Raw genomic sequence first — 27,134 nt, forward strand, 5'->3', positions numbered from 1 at the left:
GACTCTTCTAACACTCGTCAGCCTTTCACTGCTTGCACCAGAGATCTCACATCCTTCCACTGTTCTGGAAGCTTCAATTTTAATCCATGGGGGTGAACAACACCACTGCACTGCAAAGAGGGTCTAATTCTCTCCACCTGGGTATAAAACCATAGTTGTTTTAACAAATTGATCACTGTTATTACATCTTTTGAACAATACAGAAGTATTCATATACTGCTGGAGCTGTAATACTTGCATTTTGCTAATGAGGAAAAGAAAAAGTCTAATTCTTGCCAGCAGCTTGTTGGCAGTTAATATCACAACTAGCCATCACCCAGCAACAAAACAAGCAAGCTTCCTCTCCAAGCAAAGTAAAAAGCTCACTACTAACCTGAACCAATGACAATACATAAAAAAAAAAATCTTGAAGTCTGGTGATAAGGTATTTCCTGACTTCAATGAAAACTGATTAATACTTTAGAGATTTTAAATATATAAACCCATTACTCCGTCTTCTCGAATTTTCCATAACTGACAAAACAGTACTGTTAAACAGATTTATGAATTCACAATACAGATTTTTAATTTATGACTGCTAATCTAATATTCTGGCAATGCTTCTCTTTTCTCTGCAATTCCCTATTTTACTGTCTCTCAGTATCTCTCACTTATTGCAACATGTGAGATTGAGACTTTAAGCTCCTAGATGGAGTCTTTCCTGGTTTCTCTAGGGTGTCTAACACATTTTCAAGTGAACAATAAAATTCTGATTCCTTGCGAACTCTAAGCGAGTTTTCTATATGACACTACTGCCAAAGGGATTACATCTAAATTTCATTAAAGACTAAAGAGAAGTTGCTCATGAAATCCACTCATGAACAAAATGACTGAAAATAGAATTTAATGTTTTTTGAAGGATGAAGTGAAAAGTTGGCCAAATCTTTACATTCTCTAAATAGCCAAAGCCATTCTCCTGCAGGGTCTTCACTTAAGTAACTAAGCAAGAACATGGCAGGGGAAGTGGAATGGGGGGCAGGGAGAATTTAAAAAAAATTAAAATAAAACTTCTCATATTTCCAGAATCAGGGATAAAAATGGTAATTTCTAATTTCAAGAAAAACATGGTCATGGTGTCCTTTGAAACCCATCAAGGACTCTGCTGTGGTGCTCAAAAGGCCCCTCTCATTGCTGGTGTGATATACGAAGCCTTTTTCTCCCCTATGTGAGACTCTCTAGCCTTCAGCCAGAATGTTGGTCTTTGCTGAGAGCTGAATATTATATATTTACAGACAACACAGGATTTGTTTAAGTAAGTGAAAAGATCATAATTTTGAGAGAGTAATTGTTTCAAGACAGATGGCTGAGGTACACCAGCCTCATAGTGCAAAATGAAAATCTTTCATAAACCTGTGTTTAAATATTTTAAGATGCATATTGTGAACACAAGATAATTCTAGGCTGAATACTGAAACATGGGAAAGTCCAGATATATTTGAAAATTCATGGTGAGGCAACTGTCCCATGTTACTTTTAATTTAAAAAGATTTGTATCCACTGGGAACTGGGAGAGGCTGCCTATCAATCTCCAGTTCTAATTCTACCTCGAACACTGAAATGACACAGTGACTTCAGGCAGGTAATTTCATGCATTCTGTCTGAGTTTTATTTTCCTTCTTTTGTACTAAAAATAGGCTTACTAACACAAACCATATATCTCTGGAAGGAATAAAGAATTGTTAAGTAACAACACAATAGGTGAGGGAATAGTCTTTTGAAGTGCATGTAGTTAAGGAGGGACCAACACAGCTCCCACTTCCCTTATTTTGAAGTAAGGAAAAAGACAAGGTTACTTCACTTGCTAAAGTGCTGTGTTTCTCCTCAATTCACAAGTGCTATTAAATGGTTCCTAGACTATCACTGGATGAATAACTGGTAGTTGTCAGGCAGGGGAAACTTTGGAGTTACCTAAACTTGCTCCTGGGCTCCTGTGCTACAGAGCATGCCTGTGTCAGCTCAAGCAGGAGCCACATGTCAGTGCCCTCAAGCCCAGATGAACAGAATATTCCCTTTACAGACAGCCACTGGCCTCTCAGACTACAGAGGACTGTGGCCTCTTTTGGGCTACAGCAGCATCAAATGCTGACCTGGCCAACAGGGAGAAGTTTAATTCTCTTCTATTCTATGAAATTAGAAACAGAGAACTTCAGTTTTCTGCATCCATTTGCTGCAAAACAAGTGAGAGAGAAGATGCTCATTTCTGGTTTGGTTTCACTTGCTTAAAATTGCACTGGAAGAAAAAAAATTCTTCAATTTCAGGCTCCAGAAAAGAAATGAGTCCTAGACATTGTCTGTACCTAAGGCCCATTTTCACTTTAAAATTAATGTAAAGAGTCTGCTTGGCCAGTTAATGCTACAGTACAGAGAAGGCTCTAGAGAACATCCACAATGACCACCTGAACAACTAAACTGCAGTGAAATTGCAGAGCTATTAACCAGGCACAACATGATATTGTTCTTCTAAAAGAAAGATTCTCCCAAATCATAACTGATTAATTCTTTTAAAAACCCAAGGTTACACAACTGACTTCTGTTATTCTAGTCCTGAATTCTCCATTTATTATCTTGCAGAATTTCAAACAGCTTTGCTGATAGATTTCAGAAATATTTCCTACATGAGGCTCCCACTCACATCTCTAACCACAGCTTAACCATGGCCTGTCAGTCAGCTGGACTTGAGAGTGACGACAGGCACACATCCACCGGAATGGCTCATCACCCACACCTGAGAATATAACACTTGTCTGTTTTAAAGACATACCCTGAACATCCACAAAGTTATAAACATGCATAGGCAAAAGGGCAAATCTGATCTCAAAAGAAACGGAAGTAGATGGGAAAAAGGGAGAGGCCTTTAAGTTGTGTGTGTGTGTGTGTGTGTGTGTGTGTGTGTGTATGTGCATGCGTGTGCTCTGCCAACTCCTTCAGGTTGCTTGTTGAAATTCTTGTTTATCTGGAATGGTGTGATTCCCTATTTCACCAATTTAACAACTAAGGAAACTAAAAACTAAGCATGGCCTGCAGGCTGCTGTCAGTATAAACTCCCCCCCTCCCACCCCCAACACTTGCTCAAAGCCAAGGCGCTTACCAGCTGAAATTTTCCATACTTGGTCTTTTTCATTAATCTTGAATGAATGTGGTTCAGATGATTCAGAACTAATCTGGCTTCTGGAATTACAGCAGCAGAGGACAAACGAATGTTTAACCTCTCCCCTGGAACATTTAACCTCTCCCAGATGCCAAGGGTACTTTTCCCTGGGAAGCTTAATATGCTTATAGGATCTGCAACACTGCTGCAGAGGAGGTTGCCGAGATTTGTACTTACTGGGCCATACACAAAAGTGCTTGATGGATATGTCAGAAAGTTATGTAAAAGCAAAAAATACAATGATGACGATGATGATGACAACAGCAGCATCAAAACAGAAATACTGACATATTTGAAAAGTCCCAATTACATATTTCATTATCTTAATTCTACTTCTTCCTGCATCTACGATGTAAGTCCAGCATTCATGGTAATACCCTTATCCCCCAGAAGACCTGAGCCTGAGGACCATACTGCACAGCACACAAGATGCTCAAAAGATAAATTACAGATAGTTTATGGAAGCTATCACCAACACAAAAGTTTAATACATAAATAATGTGTTATCCTTAGGGACACATTTTTAGAAATAAACTGCAAAGGCATAAAAAATTCAGTATCACAATGTGTCAGTTTTCACTCATTCATATTCCCAAGTTTATTCATTTTGAAGAACTGAGAGCTGTATTTTAGGGATAGGGAGTATCCAAATTCACACACAAAAAATCCTACAGCATCCAACAATGTGCTGTTTCACCTCGGGGTCTGGGCCTACAGACTCAACAAAAGAGAGCATAGCATTTTTTGCATTCAGAAGTACTGTAGAAATACTGCCTATATAATTTCTCCCACTCACAGAGCTACAGAGAAATTATTTCCATTCAGAGAAAGGAAAACATACACACAGAGGTAACAGGGTACCTCCAAAAACACCCAGTAAACAGTTGCAGAGCAGGACTAGACCCCAGACACTTCTCTCAGCACCGGGCCCCAGCTGACAACCCACAACCCACATTGCTGTTGCCAGTGCTCCTCATCACTGACTGACAGTAGCTGGACCCACAGCAGCTCAGCTTTTCTCCTAAACGTAGCCCAAATGTTTCAGGTTGGTTGCAGAGGAAATTAAAAGCCGAATTCTAATATGTCTTCCACTTTACAATAAATTTAAAGCAAATGGCACAAGTTTGAACAAATTCTATCCTATCGACTCAGTCCAGTCAGGAGAAGATGAAAATATTCCACTTGAGAAGTCTTCAATTCAAGAAGGCCTCAAATTCAAGAGGCAGAGCAGATGAGACCTCACGGATATTTACACTGCAGAAGTCCCTTCCCTCTCTACAACCTCTGCCAAAATTAAGAATCCCACTGAACTGTTGGCTGGGAAGTCTGTGTGATCTGGACTTCCCTGATCACTAAAACAAGAGAGCTCCTAGCTAATTTTACAGGAGCAATAACCACAGCACCTAACTTCCAGTATCTTCTATTTAAGATTTTCAAAGTAGAACTATGAAATAAAGAATTTCATACATTCTGCACACCTAACTGTACACAAATACTCAAAGGACTTAATTTTTTCTTTTCATTTAATAGAAAAATAAACCTCCCACTGGTAATGGGAAATAAAATTCAGTGTGTATCTTTATCCCTAATCCTTACCTCTATGAACAGCTATTCAGCCTGTTGAGAATACTAACATTGTACTTAATAATATTCTAATAATTCTCTCAAGTTACAATATTATCTACATGAATGAAGGAACTCAGTGAGGAAAAGAAAAGCTGACCTTCACAGAATTTATAGTGAGAAGTCTCTCTTCTACCTTTAGGCCAGTGATTTTGCATATGACTGATGAAGCTGTATCACTAAAAAAGACACTATTTTTCCCAAAACTGTCTTAAAACATTGTCATTTCAACAAATCTCAGCTTCCCCAGTGGAATCCATGATGTGGTCTATTTCCTTTTGCTGCTTTTCCTCAGCTGTTTGGACAGAATTTGGATGGACTCAGTAAAACAAGGCTTTAACATTGCTTTTCACTTCGAGATTTGTGGTAGAAAGCAGAGGTGTAGGAATAAAGGATATATGAAGAAAGTGAAGTTTTACAATTGCTTTTGCAATGAGATACTTGTTTCTACACTTCTGTTTTATCCACTGCAACTCCATGTGGTGAAGGTTGAAAAAAAATTATTATGAATGTGAAAAAAGTCACAAGTCACAAATATCAGAGTTTCTCCACAGAGGGAGAGTAGAGTCTAGGGCCATCTACTCTTTTTTGTTAAAGCCCAAGAAAGTTACAGAATAAACCCAAATATGGCAATTCAGCAATCCTCAGTGCCCCTCCCTGAACAGCTCTGATTTAGCAGCCAGCAGAGGAGACCCCAAGTTCTCAACAAACCAAGAGGTTCTGGGAGGTCCATCAGCAGGTGGGTAACCCCAAAACAGGAGGTATTTCACTAATGAAGAGCACAATCTTTGGAGGCACCAAAAGGAGCTGCTAAGGACGAGCATGGTTACCTATCAGATACTGTGTAATTCTCCTTTCCGTTGGATTGGTATCTGCCATGCAGTTGCAAAATGCTCTTATTAATATTAACTAGCAAAAATATGTTCAAGAATGTAAATGCACTCTCTCTTTGTAATTAATCCCTGTAGTAAAGCTGTTCCTTGGATCACCACAGGTACAGAAAATCAGTGAGCTAGATTACAGGAAACAATTACTTACGGTACACTGGTGTTTCGAAAGAGACAGTGACACCCTGACATCCCCAGACAGCATCTGAGCCCTCTAAAGCTGCAAATCACAGGAAGTATCAAACTATGCTTTTCAAACATCAGATGATGCAAGCTTGTTCATTCTAGTGAAATGATACTAAACAGTCATAAAATGAATGGGACACAATCTTTTAAACATTCAAGAGGCAATAATTTATCAAGTATCAGTTTACTGTAACCAATTAAGCAGAAATATTTTCTTCATGTGTCAATTGTAAATTCTCACAAATCAGAGAAGGAAAAAATGGAACTAATTACTTTGCCAAACCACTCCAGTTAATTCTCATGTCGGTGGTTTCATTGATAGTTAAGTCTTTTTTACAATGTTGTGTGCAGAACACCACTGAATTTTCCAGCCAACACACAATTGGCTAATAGTAAATACGCATGAACTAGAAAGCAGCAAGCTCAGGCATTTGCAGGACTGAACCATCCAGACAGCTGCCTCTGCTAGATGTGATCAATACACCTGCAGTTCTGAGTTCAACTGGAACATGCTCAAGCAACAACTCCTTTTTAGAAATCCCTGCACCTAAATTTCAGATCACAGAGAAACATGACTGGAAGCAAAGCAGCCTTGGATACCTTCAGCAAAAATTGCTGTCATCTCATTCCATTCTTAACACTTCTGAAACCACTTTTTTGTCCTACTCCTAAGAGGACTTGCTACTCTGTTGTCATTACCAATGCTTGTTTATAAACTATCTCCTCCTCCATATTAGCTCCTCTGCTCAATCTGTTTCAGGGTTTTATTATTGTCTTTATTTTATTTCAGAAATTTTACGGCTCATTTGTACAGCCCTTAGCATCTCAGCACGGGGTAACTTTACAACTGAAGTCTTATTAAAGCTAGTTGCACATTTCCTATGGACAGGACAAGGGCCTGTGTTTCTTCATCAACCTGTGTGGAAACTCAGCTGATGAGTTTGTCTCTCAGTCTCTCCCTCTCTTCTTGGAGGGACTCTAGACTAGGTTGTAAAGGCTAGAAAGCAGCAAGTGAGATTTCACTAGATTACACAAGAGAAGTATAATGGAATTAAAAACAAAATGGACAAAAGTTTAGCATTTAACAAGGACTCTGGACGGGGACTAAGATAGTACTTGGTTATAAACAAGTCCAAAGATGACAACTCAGCTCAAAGAAAGATGTAGAATGCACTATTTTAATGGCTTTGTCTAGAGATAAAGGGAAGGTTATTTTTCTTTTGAAGGAGAGGTTATTTTCTGCGTGTTCCCCATACAACCCAATCTTGCCCATTATTCAGGCTACAGGAGCCTGATGGCAAGATGATGCTTGCTAACCTCTCAGTGCCACACTGGAAAACAGCTTTAAGCATTGAACTTAGAAGTCTTTTCAAACCTTAACGATTCTATTACTTGCCTATGGAAGTAGTTTTAACAAAGGCTTATGTGAATGCAGAAGAGAAATCAAGAGCACAGCAGAACTCATTATACCTTCATCATGAGAAACTTCCCAGAACTTGTAGGCACAGTGGACTGAAAGCAAAGGTTTCAAGCCTGCCTGCATAAGTGTCTTGCACTAAGCAGTTCCACTGAAAAAAGTAAAGAAAGGAAAAAGCAGGTAAAATACATTACAGCTGTGTGATCCCGACACAGCTATTGACTGTAAGCCACCCCAAGAGGAACAGCTTCTTGGGAATGGCAAAAGAAGTGTCACTATTTCACGCAGTCCTGCATGAACAGACTGCATCAAAACATTTCCTTTTAAGTTCACAATGTCTGTAATTCTTTTTGGTAACTCCCTCTTTTGTCATTCTCCTTCTGAAGGAGAGGAAGACAGAAGACTTCTCTTTCTGCTGTCTCCAGGCAAGCTCCAGTCTTCAGACCCAGCCCACTATGGTGTTACATGAGTGTGTATTGTGGTCTCTTCAACAGGGCAGCAAGGCTTAGTGCCTGCCTCCCTCTCCAAGGAAGAGAACGATGTTCACCACTATGGCACTGACCGGAGATGGTGCTTTTAATTGAAGTAGGAATTGCCTGATTTGCATCTTTGAGCAGGCAAACAAAAAAAACTGGCACTGAAATTCATCTGTAGGATGGGTTGTGAAAGGGTAACCCCAGTGCCAGTTTCATAGTAACCTCCAGGGAAAAAAGTTTCCCGAAAGGAAAAGAGGGAGTTCAATCTGCCTCCTTTTCTTGGCTTCCCTTTTAAAGAATACAAATAAGCTTCCTGAAAAACAACAGGCCTTTTGATGAGGTAATAGCTTTCCTCCATGTTTTTGTTTGTTTGTTGAAAACACTTGGATTTCACAGGAAGCAGTAACAAACACAACCGGGGATCAACATCGTTAAAGAACCTTAAAAATCAACAGGACACACATCTCTTGCTTCAGCCACTAAACTGGATTGTCTCACTGGCTCGAGCAAAACTGCTGAATTATTTCCCTAACAAAAGAAAGGCGCTTTTAGGTCCAATAATCTCATTTCAAATCCTTTTACCCACTCCCTTCTCTTTTTGGCCTTGAAATTGCAATCCTCTTTCAGGACTAATCTCGGGACTAATTGGTGCCAGCACTCCAGTTTCTCTCGCCATTTTGTCCCCTCCCTACCACATTGTTCAGGTGCCGAAAAGGACAGCAGGCCAGGGTTCAATGCCCCTGTAATGAGTCTGTTCCTACAGAGTAACTGTTAATAATTAGCAGGAAGCATTTTGCCATTAAATTGCACAGCATGAGCAGCACAATTCACAGAGCCAGAGAATTGCTTCACTGTTGCTCACGAAGCTCCCCAAGTTTTGGGTGATGTGCAGGCTGGAGAGCAGCGTGCAGGGCTGCCAAGCCCTGGCCAAGCCTCCCAGATGGGCACACAGGGTGGCACAGGCAGTGCCAGCCTCTCCACAGCTCCCTGTGCCAGGAAGGAGGGAAACGAGGAGCACGCTGCACACATCACCTACAGCAGCTGCCACGGAATGCATCAACCTGATGGGACTGAGCTGCTGTGGTGAAAGGACAGTCTGTGTTTAAGAAATATTCCAGAATACAATTCCCTGAAGAATAACAAGCAAAGAGGAGATTTAAGAAAGCCTGCTACTTTTCAGCTCAGGACTGTATTTGCAGGTAGTGCCAAAAAGGAACAATTACTTCTCTTACCAAGGGAATAGCAGTGTTGACTGTTTTCCATTTTCTGACATTTTCTCAGACTTGGAAGCAAAATTAGTTTTTCTGTATTTGGAAACTTCAATCTAGGAAGCGCATAAAACAAAACCATAAAAAAGCTGTTTCCAATGTATGTTCATTTTCAGCAAACCTAGGCTAACCTTGAGTTTTGATTCAAGCAAAAATAAGCCAAAAGCTTCAGAAGTTTACTTTGGTTTTTACACCACCAAGTGTACACCTTAAATTTTGACACTTTGATATTTTTTAATGCCTTCTACTGTCCTGAAGCTGAAGGGCAACACAAGAAAACTCCATCTGAGATACACACTGCTTCCTTCCATCGTATACATTCACATTCCTGTTCGCTACGGTCTTTAGCATCAAAAAAGGAAAATGACACAACTTGCTTCACTGTCCTGAAAGTGGAGCATCAGTGAGAGACAAGTTGTCAGATGTTGAGACTCCTGCAGAAGTCAACACACAAGACACTCATGTCTCACTAGATTTAGGGAATCTACCATTACTGCGAAGAGACAACACCAAAGATACACGTGTAGAAAGGAATGCACAGCCAGCATCTCACTACCACTGGAGAAAAAAGCAGTCTGTAACTGCAAGAACCTTCTGGAATGGTGTTGGTATATAACTGTTACACAGTAAGAACACATCATTTATCTCCTGTCATAGAAACTGATAGCAAATATGGACATAATGTTAAAATTACTAATGATTTTTCTTTGTTTGCACCATAGCTTGAGGTCAAGTGGTGTCTCAGTGGCTCAGTTAAGATGGGTAATAAGTAAATTCTGCATGTTATGCTAGATTCTCCCAGCACACTAAAGCCATCCACAATGCAACACCTTGCTGACAAATTCATATTATACATCAGCTGGAATAAAGGCATTCAAATTTTCCATTCCTCAAAATGCAGTTTGCAAATGCGCTTGAGATCCATCACTTATTTCTGTTTGCCTCCGTGTCACAAATTACAGACTAAGGGCTCTCCTCAGGTCATCCAATTCAGCTTACTGCCAGCAGAAAACTCTTTCTTACAGTCAATTTTCTAGAATTTTATTGAGTCTGCTTTTCAGCACTCTACCAGATGGATTTCAGACAATCTCCTTTAAGGGACTAATTCAGTCCAGTAAGTTCATTATTTGCACCTGGTCAATGACCAAGGAAAGATAAGCCAGGGTCTGTGTACTTGTCTCCTTCTCATATGCTATTAAAACGGGAAGTTTTCCATCCTAGTGTCAAAATCTGTTCACAGCAGCAATACAACAGCAGCAGAGACAACTCCATGAAAATGAAGCAATTGTGTCTACAGAGAGATATTATTAATTTGTTTACAGCATCAAAGCAACCTCCCTTTTCACACTGCAGTTTGAAACCTGGTAATCAGAAGACAGCAAGTGAAGACCAGTTCCTGTTGCCAGACCTCTCTCCTCAGGTCAGAGTCCCTGGGTAGTGTTTGTCTGCTTCAATGCAGTCCAAATGCCTGTGCCAGCCCAGGCTGCTGCACTGCTACTGCATTAGAACACCAGGGTGAAAGATGCAGCAGAATGCCGAGCAGTCCCTTGCAAATCACCCTTTTTCACCAAGCCTGTGAACACCAAGGAATCATGAAGCTGAGGTAAAGCTTTTTTTCCCTTGCTTTACCTGGCATTGGAAGACTTTTCTATAGTGACTTGAAAAAACAGATTTGCAAGTCAGGAAACCTTTAAGGCAGGTTTGTAGCACACACCCACCAGATTATAACGGGGTCAATACTAAGCACGATGATGCCTCCATGCTCTTCTGGAGAGAATCTGCCTTGGGAGCCAAGCATACCATAAATTAACTAGCACAGCACTGTGCTATATCAGTAAGATTATGGCTCCATGATGGGTTTCCACTGGTAGGAATGCCTTAAGAAAGCCCTTGTCCTTGACAAGTCCCAATACTTAAAAAAAACCCCACAGCAAATCACCAGAATCACACAGCAGAACTACACAAGTGTCTCCAACAGCACAACTAAGAGGACAGTTTGCTAATCTACAAGGGCAGCACCTTAAAATGACTTTGCAAAGAAAAAAAACAAAGAAAACACACCAAAAATCCCCCAACAAATCAAAGCCCAAAAGCAACCCTCTGAACAACCTATTACTATACAGAACAATCAGATGATACTGCTCCAAAGGTCTTCAAAGCTCAACACAAACCAAATTCCTACAGTTCTTGTTCCATGTAATTACAAAATACAGAGCTCATCAATACAAACTGTCCCATTTTCAAAGCAGAGTTTTGATAGTGATATCCCCCAAATCTGACAGAAAAAAGACCAGCTCTAACACTTCCAGAGGAAATTTCCAGTTTCTTTTCCCCCCTAAATCTGACCAAGTCTACTTCTACATATGAAGGCAAAAGCAGCAAAATGTACTTAATAATAAAAACATCTACATCACTTTAACAATATTGCTGACTGTGACTCTTAAACTGTCATGGAATAAATGTGTTTGTATAAAGCCTTCCTTTTACATTATATTATACTTCCAAGTTGCAAAATAAAAGCTGTCTACTCGAGAAGCTTTGTTTGTTATTAATTCCCTCAAGTTTAGAAAATTATTTCATTCTAATTAATTTATTTATTTTTTTAATCTCATGAGAAAAATGGTCTTCTTCATCTTTCATATGCTAAACAGCTAAAGAGAGAACAATTTTTTATATAGAAAAGGAACTCCAATTAATAGAGATCTTAAATACTTGGGGAGCCGTTATGAATTTTGCCATTGATCAAACAGCTGCCTGGAAAAAAAAAGGGCCTTTTCAGGAAAGTTACATAATTAGAAGTAACCCAATTCCTTTTTGTTTGTATTTTTTTCTCCATCTGCTTATCCAGATTAAACACAAAAATTAATGGAACCCAAATGATGTCGAATTTACTAAATTTACATTTCTCTTTCAAATACTTTTACTGGAACCTGCAGCTTGTACTGCCATCAGTTATAAATTCCCAATGCTCCATGGACATTTGAAAGCACTGTTACATTTTTAATAATGCAACCTTCAGTATCTGCATTACTATGCAATTAAATTTTCCAAATTCCATATATTGTCTTAAAAAACACCACCTTCACACTAGACAAAACCACAGAATTATACACACTTGTAAACACTGAAGTTTAAGTGTCAAAAAGGAGAGTCTGTTCTGAGCATCTTAGCTTTTGAAAATAACCTTAGGAAGCTCTCCACCAAGCCTGTAACTGTTTGAACAGAATTTCTTTTGGAAGCATATATAATGGAATTGTGATAAAAATAGTTACAGAAAAAAAAAAGCAGTGAGAGGCGTAGAGCTCTGCAATATTTATATCACCCAGGCAGACAACACAGAGAACCCATCAGTGAGGTTAAAAACTGCAGCACAGAGAACAACTAACAACAGCAGTCAGGTATAAGGGGCCATAAGGAACAAATGCAAAACTCCACCAGCTGCATAAAAATGGACACTGACTACTACCTTTAAAAGTGGGCAGAATAATAAATGAAAGCTATTTTACTCCTACGAAGTCCATGTAGTCCTGATTCCAATACCAAAAATATGTCATACAAGCTGATGAAAGGAAAAGTTGAACAAGTGCACACATGCTGCAGCAAGCCAAGAAATACATTTACAATTGTATTAGCAAGATCCACTGCCTGTTCTCTCTTGGATGCTTTAAGAACAGAGTAGTAAAAAATTACCATACATAATGGCACTGTTCATATGAGCTGACAGAGTGAGTACTGGCAATTAACAGAAGGGGATTGCCAACAAAGCAGAAATGAGTCAGGATGAAAAAGAAAGGAAAGATCTTTTAAAAGCTCAGATCCATGCTCATTTCTGAGCTGGCCAACCTCTTCAGTCATTTGCCTTTCACAAAGGAATAAAGGATCTTAACACACGGAGGTGGAAACCATGCTCCCTTGTAAACAGATACACATTGTATGTGAAAATCCAAACAACTTCACCCCATAGAGAGAGCTGCTACTACCCATGCTATCCCACCCATGCTCCTCTTCTGGTATCCCCAAGTTATTCATCAACAAAATTAATTTCCCTAACGTGTTAGCTTGTCCAATTGCTTTCACAAATCCCGACTAATTTCAGACTAGTTGTCTCAAGCAATTTTCCTATCACTGTTCTCAGAGTATTTGCTCTTTTGTAATGAAAATAGGTCACCTGCCCTAAAACAGTACATTTTGTTTCTAAGTGCAAGAGGGAACAGCTTCCCTGGCAGCCAGGCTGTCTTCTGACATAAAAAGTACACTGCAGTATATACACATGTCTGTGCACTGAAACCCCCAGAGATGTGCACATTTATTACTAAAACCATATGCATTCACAGGGAAAAAAAGCCTCAGAGACAAAATGGGCAATCTTATCAAAAGTAGAACAACATGAAAACCACCAAACTGGATGAAACCCACAGCCTGTTTAGACCAGGGTTTCTATGACCTAATGCCAAAGATGAATTTTTCACAGAAAGTGGAAGAGCAACATAACATAGCACAGTAAACTTGTGCTTGCTTCTTCTACAGCCCTTGTGAATTTGAACTACTGGAGAGATTGATTTAAACCTAAAAATCCCACAAGGGCTAGAATCTTCTTCCAGATACACTTGTATTAACTGTGGACGTAGTAATTAAACAAAATTCCACCTTTTGTGGGATTACCACTTAATCATTAGCCTCAACATTCTCCTGTGGTAACCACTAAGGTTCTACTAAGTAATTTACAGCCTGGCTAAGCCTCCCATTCCTATTTCTTAGTAGAAAAAAAAAAGCCAAAACAAACCAAAACAAACCCAACAAAAAAAAAAAATGAAACAAAACAAAACAAAATAAACAAAACCAAAACAAACCAAAGGGAAAAACGCTGCATTTTACAAACAGGTTCACAATTCAGAAACAGCAAAAAAGGCCACCAATGAATACCATATGTATTCAGACTGGTGTCAGAGACACCTGGAATGGAAAGAAAGCCTTTCTTGAAATCTATCTAAAACATGGGCCCTGAGTACTTACTTTTTTTTTTTGCAGTACCAAAACTGCCTGACAGAACTATGGTGTTTCCAAAATAAAGTCAAAACATCTGTGAAAAAATACACTACAGATAATCAAATATAACCTCCAGAGTTTCATCAGAGCTTTACTGAAAAAGAACAAGAAGTGCAAGTGCTGAGCACTTCAGTTTTATTAAGGAGAAAGGAGAACAACCATTTTATCAAGCCACTGTAGCACTGGACAGGCAAAGAGAGATACCTCTCACCTTCTGTTCTTTTACTCCAGGACAAACAGGTGGTGAGGAAAATAGTCTGTGTTCCCAGCCAAGGGGAACTTGATAAGGAGGATAATGGAAATTTCTCTACTAAGGACCCTCCAACACCTCCAAAACCCATTTTTTATATAAGTACTTTATTCTGATGAAACAAGCAGCTTGATTTTTCCAAGTTAAAATTCAAAACCCAAGCATAAAGAAGTTTTTTGCATTAAGAAAGACTCTATGCTTTTTGTTCCAAAAGTTCAGAAAAAAATGTTTTAATACCATTTAAGCCCTTTCTGTTTTTATTCATCTGAATCCTGGAGGTTCTTGTGAAAGGAAACAACTCCAGCAAACCTTCAAGTTTTATTCCTACAAAAGCCAATTCCATCAAAATAGGAGGAATATCACTTTTACTTAGGATCACACAGAGGGCTGACTCACACACACTGAAAACTGGATTCAACAGGAATCCAGGTGTCATGGTGATAGAGTTATAAAAGCCAGGAAAAACATGGTCAGAAATCAAACATGCATAGACAACTCCAGCCTTGAGCTGAGGCATTCTGACATCAGAAGTTGAGTCATAACAGATGATGACAAAATTCAGGATTCAAGTACTCAAATACTAACAAAAGAAATTACACCAAAAATGTACTTTCTTTAAACAAATTAATAAATTTCTTTTCTCCAGAAAGGATACCAGAAAATACAGAAATACTACCCCACCACCATAAGCACCCTGTTTATACACATACACGTACAAATACAACACACATCTCAGAAAAAGTGAATTGGTCAATAAAGATTCAAAAGGACTAACCCACTAAAACTTGTTTCGAGCTTTTCATCTGAAAACACATAGATACTGAAGAAATAGGACATCTGTGCTTTAAAAAAGACTGATTGATACTTTGAGAAATACTGGGTCTAAAACACAGGCAGGAATTATGGATACACCCAATACAGGTATGAAATGAAACTGCAGTCTCTTTTAACTGTATGTCTAAGAAAACTAGAAACACTATTGGAGCAAGCCTGGCTTAGTGCATGGGTGACTCTTACAAATGGGAGAGGAGGGAATCAGACGATTCAGGACAAGGACCAGCTGGTCTGCGAGGTCCAAATGTAAGTCTACCTTCCCCTGAAGCTAAAGGTCTTCCCAGCTGGCCCAGAGCCCAGGCTGATGGGCCACCATGTAGCTCAGTTTTGTATGTCTGCTGGCTAACACAAGGCCTGATGGACCACCTTGATCACCTGGATGCCACCTCATTAGCATTCTCCACAGTCATACTGCAAGCAGCAATGAAATGTGCCCCTCTTATGCTCTGCTTCCCACTGACATCATGCAGAGAAGAGGAAATGGTTCTCACTGGCCATGCTCACCTCCCGGGACATTTTTCTATGGACAACCAGGATTTTCAGTACATCTGTCACCTTCTGTTATGACCTGGGGAGAAGATGGGTCACCTGCAATCAGTTCCTACAGCTCTTGGATTCAAGAGGACTATGCCAAGCCTGTCAAGGCCTTTGAACCTGTGCAAAACTGGTATTATCAAAGAAAGATTACATATGGAACGAATTGGTTACACAAATATTGGGAGTTTTGCATAAACTACAACAGCTGCCTCACATTTTAAACATGTTCTCTATTCCCTAAAATATTTAAAAATGCTAGGTGAAATGATGAAAGCTCCAGGCTTTTGTTTAAGACAGAGCTACAATTCTTGGAAATAGTCATTGCTCCTTAAGTTTGAATTAAAACAAATATTAAATAAACAAGAAAGAATTAAATGAGTAGAATGCCTTAAAATCATAACCATTACAAGTAAAGCCATCCCTAACCTACTGTTTGAAAGATTCAAGTTATCTTAATATCTTTTCCTAATAGTTTATCACTATTAGCATAACATTAGAAACTGTTCTATGAATGTCAGTCTTACAACAGAACTACAAATAATGTAACTTTCCCTATCAATTTTTATTTATACAAGCACCAAAGGAAAGAAAAGTCCAATAATTAATAGAGAAGTGAAGAAAATCTAAAAAAAAAAGAAAGGCCATGATTAAAACTAAATTTAAAAATCTGAGTTATGGAAATACAAAGAAAATATTTCCTTAATCCAACAGCAGCAAGATGTGACACACTGTGATACTATCTGTGGCTTCCCAAGCTTCCAAAGTCTGTTTTCGAATTCAGAAGTCAGATGATTTCCATGGCTGTAATACTATGTTATTAACAAACATGATGCTCACATGGATCACTGTTCATTGCACAAACACTCCTTCCTGAGTCTGAATTTTCAACTAGTAAAACTTCACTGAACTGTTACTGAACACTGCCCAGGCTTCCCCATCCCCACAAGTGCTGGAGCTGTCACAGTAACACAATGGCTGTTCATGGGATGAAGGGTGACAGACCCACTCACACTGCCCAGGGACAGCAAGGAAGAGGGATGAGGAGCTGCAGAAAAAGTCTCAGAAGCACAGCACCCACGTGCTTCAAGTTTCTGCAGTCAGCAACTCACAGCTCTGTCAATGAGGCCACCCTAAATTTTTCATGTGGAAACAACCAGGCCAACAGAGGGTTTTACAAACAAAGTAACAAAAATTTCAAAACACTTCCCTACACTTTCTTTTTCCCATGAACTTAGTGGAAATATCTACGGTACCATTCCAAGTTATCTTTGGAATAAGGCTATATTTATCTACAGAAGGCACAGAGGAAGGGAAAAAGAGCCTAAGAAGCCAAATAACTGGAAAGACTGTTCAACTAATGGAACTATGAAAAACAACCACAAAGCAAGGAGCTGGTGTTTGCCTGGCATCTAGAGAAAGACGACAGACTAAGGACCCTGCTTTACCAAAAGTCTACACACACAAAAATAAATTCTCAACCAAGCCTTCATGTATTTGACAAATGGAAAACATGACATTTCTCCTTTTTGTGGGTATGAACAAGAAAGAATTTAAAACATTTCAGCTGAGAAGGCTCAGAAGCATGTCACTAATTTTGAGAGGAATGAAGATGTGATTAGAGGGTTATTTGTATTTCTACCAGCCATTCTTGCATGAAACAATTATGTTAGAGAGATCAGATTCAGACTTCCTGCTCTTCTTTTTCTGTCTGTGGCCACCTTTCCGAATTCATCTTTCCTCCCCACACATCCTTCATACTGTAAGGTGTGAAAAAGAAAACAAAAAACAAAAAACAAAAAAAAAAAACACCACCTTTTGAAAGGTAAGAAGAGTTGATCCGTTTTGTTTCCTGAAACTACATTCAGTGGAATCACGGAACGTAACTCTAATGGTTAGAGAACTGATAAGAATATGTTAGAAACCAAGTCCTGGATTGGCAAATCCTCAAATACTTATGCGTTTACCAGTGCATTCACTCAAGCAGAAGTTCTCTTTGCTATTCACACCTGACACCAAACTAGAGCAATATTATCTAACTTGCCAGAAAGAACAGATGCTCTTCAAATTAAGGCATGCAATGGTGGCAGGGGTTACACTTTAAAATAACTTGTATTCTCTGTGATCTCACAAACTACAGTACTATGAACACAACAAAACAAAAAGTTCCTGAAAACTCCACTTCAACACCACAACAAGAGAAGAAAAGTCATTCTGACTCTGCATAAGAAGTAAAATAGTTAGATCGTTCCTGATAAAGTGATTATAACATGCACTGAAATTAGTATCAGACTACCTATGATCAGCTTCATTTCCTTTCAAAAGCAGAAACAGTAACACAAACGACAACCAAATCATGTCTTTTCTACATTCCTTCTTGCAGTGAGACACCCTGCCGAGTCTTTTAGTGAATGGGAAAAGTGTTTAATCAGCTTCCCCAAACGGCCACAGATCATTTCTGATCTCAGCTTATAAAGTGTACAGATAGGAAGGGTGCTTATAATGTGTCTAATGTGATAACCTACAACTTTGATGCAGGTTCAGCTTTAATAAACAACTGAAAAAGGTGGAAGCTGTGATAGTAAAATCAAAACCTGCAAATATTTGAAGGAGTTGTTCCAGCAGATCAGTCAGCAGCTGATCTATAATAGCCACCCTCTTAGACACATGTCCATTTCACATCCTTGGAACAGTTTCCAATCTCCCTAAGGGGGCTGTATGCAAACCGCATCCCCAGTGAGGACACTGCTGGAGGCACTCTTGCAGCAGTGCACAGGGACCTGGGGTGTGGGTCCAGCAAGACCCCAACAGGCACTGCCTGGGAGCTCCCACTGCACTTGAGAGGGCTCCTACCAGTGAGATGAAAGAAGACAGGACTGGGTGGTAAGACTGTGTGCTCTCAGTCTTAGAATAGACAAATGCAAATGTAAGCATGCCCAGGCCACCTCTCCTGCCATTTACCACAGGGCTCACAGTGATGGCCATCACTTTCTCACAGTGATTTACGAAACTTGGATTTTCAGGAACAAAGCCTTCATAGACACCATGTTTCACAAATCTTTTTCTGTGTCTCTACAAATAAATTTCAAAAATTAGACAACGGTTTATAACCATGAAGTCCCTACTAATCTCAACCTTGGGATAAAGAATATTTTTATTAGAAAGAGGTATCAAAAGACAAGACAATGGAGAATGTTTAATATTTAAGAACAACAGATGAATGTTTAAAGGACTCATGGCTTTCTTTGGGAATCCAACAGTAACAAAAGGAAATGCCATAAAAAGACACTCAATTCAATAAAACAGAAACCAAAACAGAAACTCCAAATTTTTCAAATCCCAGGCTAACAATGTTTCATAAAACATGTGATCACTCGTGGACCTGCAGGCTCACTGTGATCTACTAGCCTGCCTCTGTAACCTATACTTCATCAAGGGAAGCAGAGTGGAAAACCAGATGACAAAGCCACACACGCTCAGATTAAATACTGTCCTGGGAAGTGGCTTCACACAAGCAGCAGAGGTGGTTTTCTGCTGACTCCTTGCAGGGCCTGTTTCTCCTCCATCACCAAGGTTGCAGCACTGTCTGGGAGCATGGCAGCACAGCAGAGTCGCTCTGCAGCACCCACTCCACCACCATCAGCAGATGCCATGTACACAGAATGCCCTACAACCATCAAACTTGTGCTGCAAGTTAGTTTTTCTTACAAGGTTTCCTGTTGGCTCCAGCCCTGCAAGGCTCAAATCCTCCCTACAGAGGGCAGCCTGGCTGAAATGCAGTGATGGATGCCAGAAGATGTCTTTTCCTGACACAAATGCTATGATGCGCACAGGTGGACTCCATGTCCAAAGACAAGCACAAACCTAGTTCAGATGTGTCCACAGTCTCAATCCTTAATAAAGCAGAACCAAGCTCACCCAATGAGCTTCCAATGGGAAGGAGCAAATCAACAAGGAATCCAACAAACCTTTATGAACAGGCAGTCAAGTTTCTATCTTGGGCATGTTAGCAATTTAATCAGTTACAGGACAGACCTGTCAACATTTGACACTGTTCTAACAAACAATTAGAAAAACATACTGAAAAAAAATGAAAAGCCATTAAATAATTTTCCATGAGTCTATAAAGCCCATACTCCTAGGTAGTCACCCAAATGTTCAAATATTTTTATTATCCTTGAAAATGACAATTTCTGTTATTTTAGATTACATGTCCTGATAGTTTTCAGCAGTACAAAGAGAAATACAATTGAGAAATAGCCCCATGTAGTATACACAGGAAAAAAAATCCATTTCAAGACCTCCTCCAAGAACTACTAGAAGAGAAAATCCCCCTTACACTTCAGTTAGAGTCAGAAAACTGGAAATAAAACACACAGATGAAGTATCAGGGCACTGACTTGTACAATTACTTAACCAAGTGTGTGTCTATATATTTCAAAGTTGCTATTGTCAAAATAACTGTCAAATTTAAGAAGAAACACTTTAGTCTAACATACCTATTTTTCCACACCAAGGAGAGCTTTTCCTTTGCAATGATGTGTATCAGTGTTAGTTCCCTCTTGAAATTCATCATAAATGACATGCTTCATGACATATACTTCAATTAGAAGAACCAGATAAAAACCCAAGGGGTTTTGTTTGTTGTGAGTATTGTTTTTAAGAACACACATCCAAGCCAATTAAACTTAAATAACTCACCTTGTGATATTCTACTTCTTCTCTTCTTACAGCTTATAGATAACCTTTGCCCTGAACTAAAGCAGCAATTCACACAACTGCAGTCTTAAGTTCCTTCTGATGTACAAACCCAGCAAGGTTGCTTTTTCCCGCAAAATGTCTTCTATACATGGAACCCACTGCAGTCCAAATATCGTGGCTTGAGTAATTTTTATCTCAAATGATACTGGTATAACACTGACTCAGCCATCCAAATGTGCGGGTTCACATCATGAAACTCCTTCAGAAAAGGTCCACCCCTGTCACATTTATGCAGGATGCTCTGCTGAAGCATCTGAAACTGAATTATATGATGTAATTAACTCTGTTCAGGAAAAGGAGAATTTGTGTACACAGTGATCATCTGGCTTGGGATATTTTTACAATGCATTCCTGCACTCTGTGTTCAATTCAACCCTAAGCTGCTTATGCAGATACTAAACACAACACATGATTAATTTGTGCATCTTTATTCTTTTAAAATATCTGATAAAGACAAGGAATGGGTCAATTTGCCCCTGTGGAATTTCACCAACAGACCCTTATAAACCTTGTTCCTAGAGACAGGAATAATATTGGCAAATTATTTTGTTCCAGATATATTTAATTAATATCAACTGACACAGCTTCTCTTAGTTGTGGACTTCCACTGCATAAGTTGAACAGACAGCAAAACCTCTGCCACCCAAGGATTTTTTGTAGATGTACTGTCTTCACCACAAGAAAAATTCCTCTTGGAATTTGTTACTATGACGATGTATTGCTCTGGAGATCTGACTATGGTGGAGTGGATTTGCATTTTCTACCCTTACTGAAATCTTTGTGCACATGAGAAAGCAATCACTTATACATGGGATTAATATTTTTTTCCAAATGCACAGGGAATGTTCAACTCGTTGAGAATATATTGGAAATATATTCAGAAAATTACCATGTAACTGCCAATCCAGAATTAATTCAAAAGTCACTGATAGCCTAGACCAACTTCATGTTGATGTTTCACCAGTCATTAGTAGGAGAATGAACAAATATTTTAGAATACTATGGGGATATTAAGTTTTATTTAACAGTGGAAATGCTGAAAGCCAACTAAGAGTAACAGTGAGACCACACTTTCTTCATATAAAACCTGGCCTCCGCTGTATTTGCAAGGCATTTGCTCCACACAAGCTCTTTATTTTATGATGCAGTCATTTCAAGGAGATTCCAAAGCACTTTGCAGCACAAGCAGTGAAGCAGCAGCTTGGACATCACATAGGTTCCAAGGAGAAAAAGTTTCCCTTTCACTCTTGGGACTCATTTGTTGGTGTTTCACCAGACCGCCCATTCTCTCTTGCTCAACTACACATGGCAGTGATTGAAACCCGTTTCTAAAATCCCATACTGTCTGGCACCTGCCAGTGCTCTTCTCTTCTCCCACTCATGAAAACAGGCTGTGAGATCCTGGACACACGCCCCATTGGAAAAGCGCAACACAACCTCTGCCTGAGGTATGTGACTCTGCAGGCATCCTTTGTCACACACAGCAAGCACAGAGCAGCAGTGAGCACACGGCTGTGCAGGATGAGCACAGGGGAGCAGTGGGCACACGGATGTACAGGATGAGCACAGGGGAGCAGTGGGCACACGGCTATGCAGGATGAGCACAGGGGAGCAGTGGGCACACGGCTATGCAAGATGAGCACAGGGAGCAATGGGCACACGGCTATGCAGGATGAGCACAGGGAGCAGTGGGCACACGGCTATGCAAGATGAGCACAGGGAGCAATGGGCACACGGATGTACAGGATGAGCACAGAGGAGCAGTGGGCACACGGATGTACAGGATGAGCACAGGGAGCAGTGGGCACACGGCTGTGTAGGATGAGCACAGGGGAGCAGTGGGCACACGGCTGTGCAGGATGAGCACAGGGGAGCAGTGGGCACACGGCTGTGCAGGATGAGCACAGGGGAGCAGTGGGCACACGGCTGAGCAGGATGAGCACAGGGAGCAGTGGGCACACGGCTGAGCAGGATGAGCACAGGGGAGCAGTGGGCACACGGCTGTGCAGGATGAGCACAGGGAGCAGTGGGCACACGGCTGAGCAGGATGAGCACAGGGGAGCAGTGGGCACACGGCTGAGCAGGATGAGCACAGGGGTGCAGTGGGCACACGGCTGAGCAGGATGAGCACAGGGGAGCAGTGGGCACATAGCTGTGCAGGATGAACACAGGGGAGCAGTGGGTACACGGCTGAGCAGGATGAGCACAGGGGAGCAGTGGGCACACGGATGTACAGGATGAGCACAGGGGAGCAGTGGGCACACGGCTGTGCAGGATGAGCACAGGGAGCAGTGGGCACATAGCTGTGCAGGATGAGCACAGGGGAGCAGTAGGCACACGGCTGAGCAGGATGAGCACAGGGGTGCAGTGGGCACACGGCTGAGCAGGATGAGCACAGGGGTGCAGTGGGCACATAGCTGTGCAGGATGAACACAGGGGAGCAGTGGGTACACGGCTGAGCAGGATGAGCACAGAGCAGCAGTGAACACACGGCTGTGTAGTACACAGGACAGCTACTGTGTGCTCCTTTACACCCAGACAGGGTATCTCTAAGGATGCAACCCTGCAAGGAGTGCCCACAGCAGTGCTGCTGCATTACTTCCTTCAGCATAGTCTAGAGGAGCTGCCCATGTCGCTGCTCCTGCTGGCAACACCTGCCATCATATTGCACAGTAGCTCTGGCAAACCCAGCCCATTGAGTCAACAGTCACTTCAGTCATGAAAAATGAGAGATCCTCTGGCTTTCAACTGCATATGTATGCTGGATTTTTTTGTTTGTGGGGATTAGAAGGGATCAAAATCCTTCAATTTCTATGTCAGAGGTGCATTACTATTCTACTCAATATGAGAATATCAATAAATCTGTATGAGCGTAATTAAAATACTCTTTAAATAGACAGCAGTAACAATAAAGCAAGGGCCAGGAAACATGCTTTGCTCAAATGCACAAATTACAGTTTTAATCCCTTATGTGTCCTTCTGCAGAGCACAGCAGTGGGGGGTACTTGGACAGTGTTTCCCCAGCACACCACGAAACACCAGGACAGCCGTGCTGCACCGTCTCGGGACCCTGCAGCCTCATCACCGTCTGGTTTCCAGAGGAAAATCCAGAGGACCAGGGGAATCCCCCGACACACGAGCAGGCTCAGGCTCCCGCTCCAGGCCGCGCCGGGCCCGCCGTTACCGCGGCAACGCGCGGCCGAGCCCCGCGGCCCCGTGACGGCAGCGCCGGCCCGGCCCGCCCGCGCGTTGCCGCGGAGACGCCCCGTCGCCACGGCGACCATCACGCTGCCCTCCCTGGCCGCCAGCCTCAACGCTAACGCGGAAAAATAATAAAAATCTCAGCCGCCACGAGAGCCGCCAGCGTCACTGCTCAGGCCCGGCGCTGCAGCGGGCCCTGCTGCGGCTGCCCCATCACGCCTTCCCCCATCCTGAGGGGGTGGGCCAGCACGGGCCATGAACCCCATTCCATATTAGCATCGAGGGGAAAGCAGCTCTGCCAAACCTCGGCGCCTGCTTGCCTGCTTTGTGGATGGCAGCCATAGATTACGCCTCTTTGCTAACACTGGTCGTAAGTGAAGGCCAGATCAAAAAACGCAAAACGAACGAAAAACCCCACCCCATGTCTGTTCCACTGAAGCAAGGAGTAAATCCAGGTAATCCTAAGGGCCACCATGGGCACCTATCCACCACCAAGGGCTGGTCAGGCCACCTGGCCACCAGCTCACCTGGTGGACATACTTTCTGCAAAGGCAACATCGGCCCTCAGCTCTCCCAGGAAAAGAACGAGCCCATCTCCTCGAGTGAGTGAGGGAATCAATGGTGCCTTCACCAAATGGGATAAGTGGGCACTTCAGAGCTCTCCATTTGCTTATCTGCGCTCTAATTCCAGGCGTTCCTGCACCCAGCAGTTATTGCAGAAGGCTGCAGCCTCTGCTGGGGAACTCGCTGATGCCAGCAGGTGCACAGGCAGGTGAGAGGTGCCCTGGACACGCTGATCAATGCCAGGCACCGCCAGCACTCCCGGGCTGTCCCCACCAGCACATCCCAAACTGCAGTGATTGCATTTAGTGTCTTACCCAAGAATCATAAGCAACATGCAGGAAAACATTTAGAGTTGTAAAATGCATCTAGTTCTTACCTTTGATATGCCTGAGGAGATGTGGGAGGTGTATTGAACACATGCGAATATGGGTGATAGGGTGTCTTTTTCAAAGCCTGAATAAGATTTTGTCTATATTCTGGGTCTATACACCATAAGGACCCCTTTCCAATACTCTGCAAAGAGAAAAGAATTAAAAACAAAAATCAGATGCTTGATCTAATGGCACAGCCTTATTCATTTAGCAGTTTTTGTCAGAAAAAGCAGCAGGGTTTGGGTTTTTGTCTGACAGAAGTGAACATAACTTGCTTGCCAGAGATTATTGCTCCATTAATAATATATTATGACTGCATGATTTAAATCACAATTCTGGGGGAAAAAAAAGTAAGAATGAATGTTTGGTTGCTCTTTCCCTCCTTTCTCTTGTCACCAGTTAATATGATTTAATAATATCTGGCAATTTTCCAATCACCCCATATTGGGAAAATAAGAAGCTACAGGTAACTGTTTAACAGCAACTTTTAAGAAAAGTATCTTGCTTTTGGAAGTGGTTTTCTTTTCCTTTTGCTGTTATACAAACAGAAACAAGGCTAAAAAGGAGGGGGTTAAACACCCTAGCAACTGTTTTAAAAATAAAAGGACTTAATCCTCCAACCCACATGACATCAATGCCATTATACTACAAGAGGAAATTAATCATCTTTTCTCCCCAGAGGGGAAAAAAATACCCAAAAAACCCAAAACAAACCAATGAACCAAAAAAAAAAAAAAAAAAAAAAAAAGCCAGTATAATCAGAGTATAACCATTTAAGGGAGTTGTGAAATTGTGATCAGCTAAAACAACAGTTACTGTAATTACCGTTTCTGGACACAAGGAACAACACAAGCAGTTAATCTGTAAGGCAAAGATTACACTAAAATTCAGTGTTTATTCTTCAGTTACAAGCAGTGCAATTTCATTTCTTGTCTCAATCCCATCAGAGGTCAGGGTGAGGATATTTTGGATTGTTTGGGGTGAGTTCTCAAACAAATATGAAGACTTTGCCTCAGCTTTACTATGAAAGCATATGGAATGATAGTTCAGGAGCAGTCTTGCCCTGGTTGAACATACATAAAAACAAACACCAATCCTAAGTGTTGACTGAACTCCCCTGGCAGGCTTTCAAGGCATTATGCTAAGATTTTTTGGTAAATGTTGATGTTTCCTGGGACAGGTGGAGGAGGCTGCGTTACTGCCTCTAGCAGCTTTTCAACCCAGGACCATCCCTTTTCTCTGCTTCAACTTCTGTCAGTGAAACAAAGCTCTCAGTTAACATGTTAAAGAACAAGCACACACAGACACACACAAACAGAATCACATCAGAACAGGGATATTATTTTCTTAAACCATATAGAAGACCAAAACCAGACACTTGTTTCCTTTTGAAAACTTGTATCTTTGCCCTACCACCTCCTGAGTGCTTCTCTGCCCCATGGACAGCTTTAGAATACACAGTGCAACACGCAAAGCCCTTACACATAGCAAATCCACACTAAATTCTCCTCCCCAAAAATAAATGAAAAAGAGTCTTCCCCAATGTCACTGGATGGCTGCATGTGCATCTAGAAAGTTTCCAGCACCATATGAGACTTGGCTTGAAAGAAAAGGAGAGCAGCCAGCACAACCCACAGGAGCTGTGAGCTTTCTGCCAGAAAGAAGCACGGCTGCATGCTGCTCTGGTGGAACAGGAGCACGGGGTCAAAACTCTTCAGGATGGCTTCCACAGTTCAAGCCCATCCATCCTTTTACTGCCCAAAGGTGCCCTGCCAGGAGGCCACAGAAGAGAAGAACAGACATATCCCGGCTCTTGAAGTGAAGCAAGGCCCTGATAAGGCCAAAAAGCCCAAGACTCAAGGGGCTAGAGAGACAGCAAGCAGGACTCTTCAGCTCTCATCTCAGTAAAGCACTACAGGCAAACGACTGAGAGATCCAGTGCTGCTGTCAGCCTTGGAAGCTGTGCACCACACTTCTCAAACCAGTGTGCAATAAGGAGGTTGTGATGCTTAGCCCTCTTAAATATGGGACAACTAGCCAGACACATGATAAGCCCAGTAAGTGATTTTTAGGCAAAGGACAGAGTCAAAAATAGAGTCCAAACATCCCAAATTCCACTTCCATGCTCTATCCAAGACCCAGATTAAGAACATAAAATTTCCTTTTAAGCAAGTGAAGAGCAAAACTAGGAACATTTTTAGGAGAAAACCTTTGCTGGATTCCTTACTTCTTACAGCATGGGATAAGCTCATAAAAAAAGCTACACTTAAATACCATCTACCTTATTTGTACTTACTGGAATACAACATATTGTTTTCAAACTTCTCTCTTTTTCACTTACTTCCAAGATAGACTTTTCATCTACTTGGAAGAGATTATTCCCCAAAACCCACCAGTTACTTTAAACTGAGGGCCTTATAATATGAAGTCACTACTGAAGAGTGACTTCAAAACCTTTCATCACTGTTAAGATAAATTTGTGTGGCTTGCCCATATTCTTACAAAAGCCAAAAATAATCTCACTGAAAA

The 27,134-nt window shown here is 41.2% G+C and overlaps 1 protein-coding gene across 9 annotated transcripts in view; it reads right to left on the reverse strand.

Annotated features, from left to right (window-relative positions):
• Window positions 1-27,134, reverse strand: part of FOXN3 (forkhead box N3) — a 206,309-nt gene that overhangs the window by 78,873 nt on the left and 100,302 nt on the right. For all 9 annotated transcript variants that reach the window (XM_056492232.1, XM_056492227.1, XM_056492231.1 and 6 more), the window contains one exon: window positions 24,611-24,747. In XM_056492232.1, the coding sequence (XP_056348207.1) occupies window positions 24,611-24,747 (137 nt within the window). The remainder of the gene's footprint in view (window positions 1-24,610; window positions 24,748-27,134) is intronic.

This window comes from Oenanthe melanoleuca, chromosome 5 (assembly GCF_029582105.1).
Source record: "Oenanthe melanoleuca isolate GR-GAL-2019-014 chromosome 5, OMel1.0, whole genome shotgun sequence".
Taxonomy (NCBI): domain Eukaryota; kingdom Metazoa; phylum Chordata; class Aves; order Passeriformes; family Muscicapidae; genus Oenanthe; species Oenanthe melanoleuca.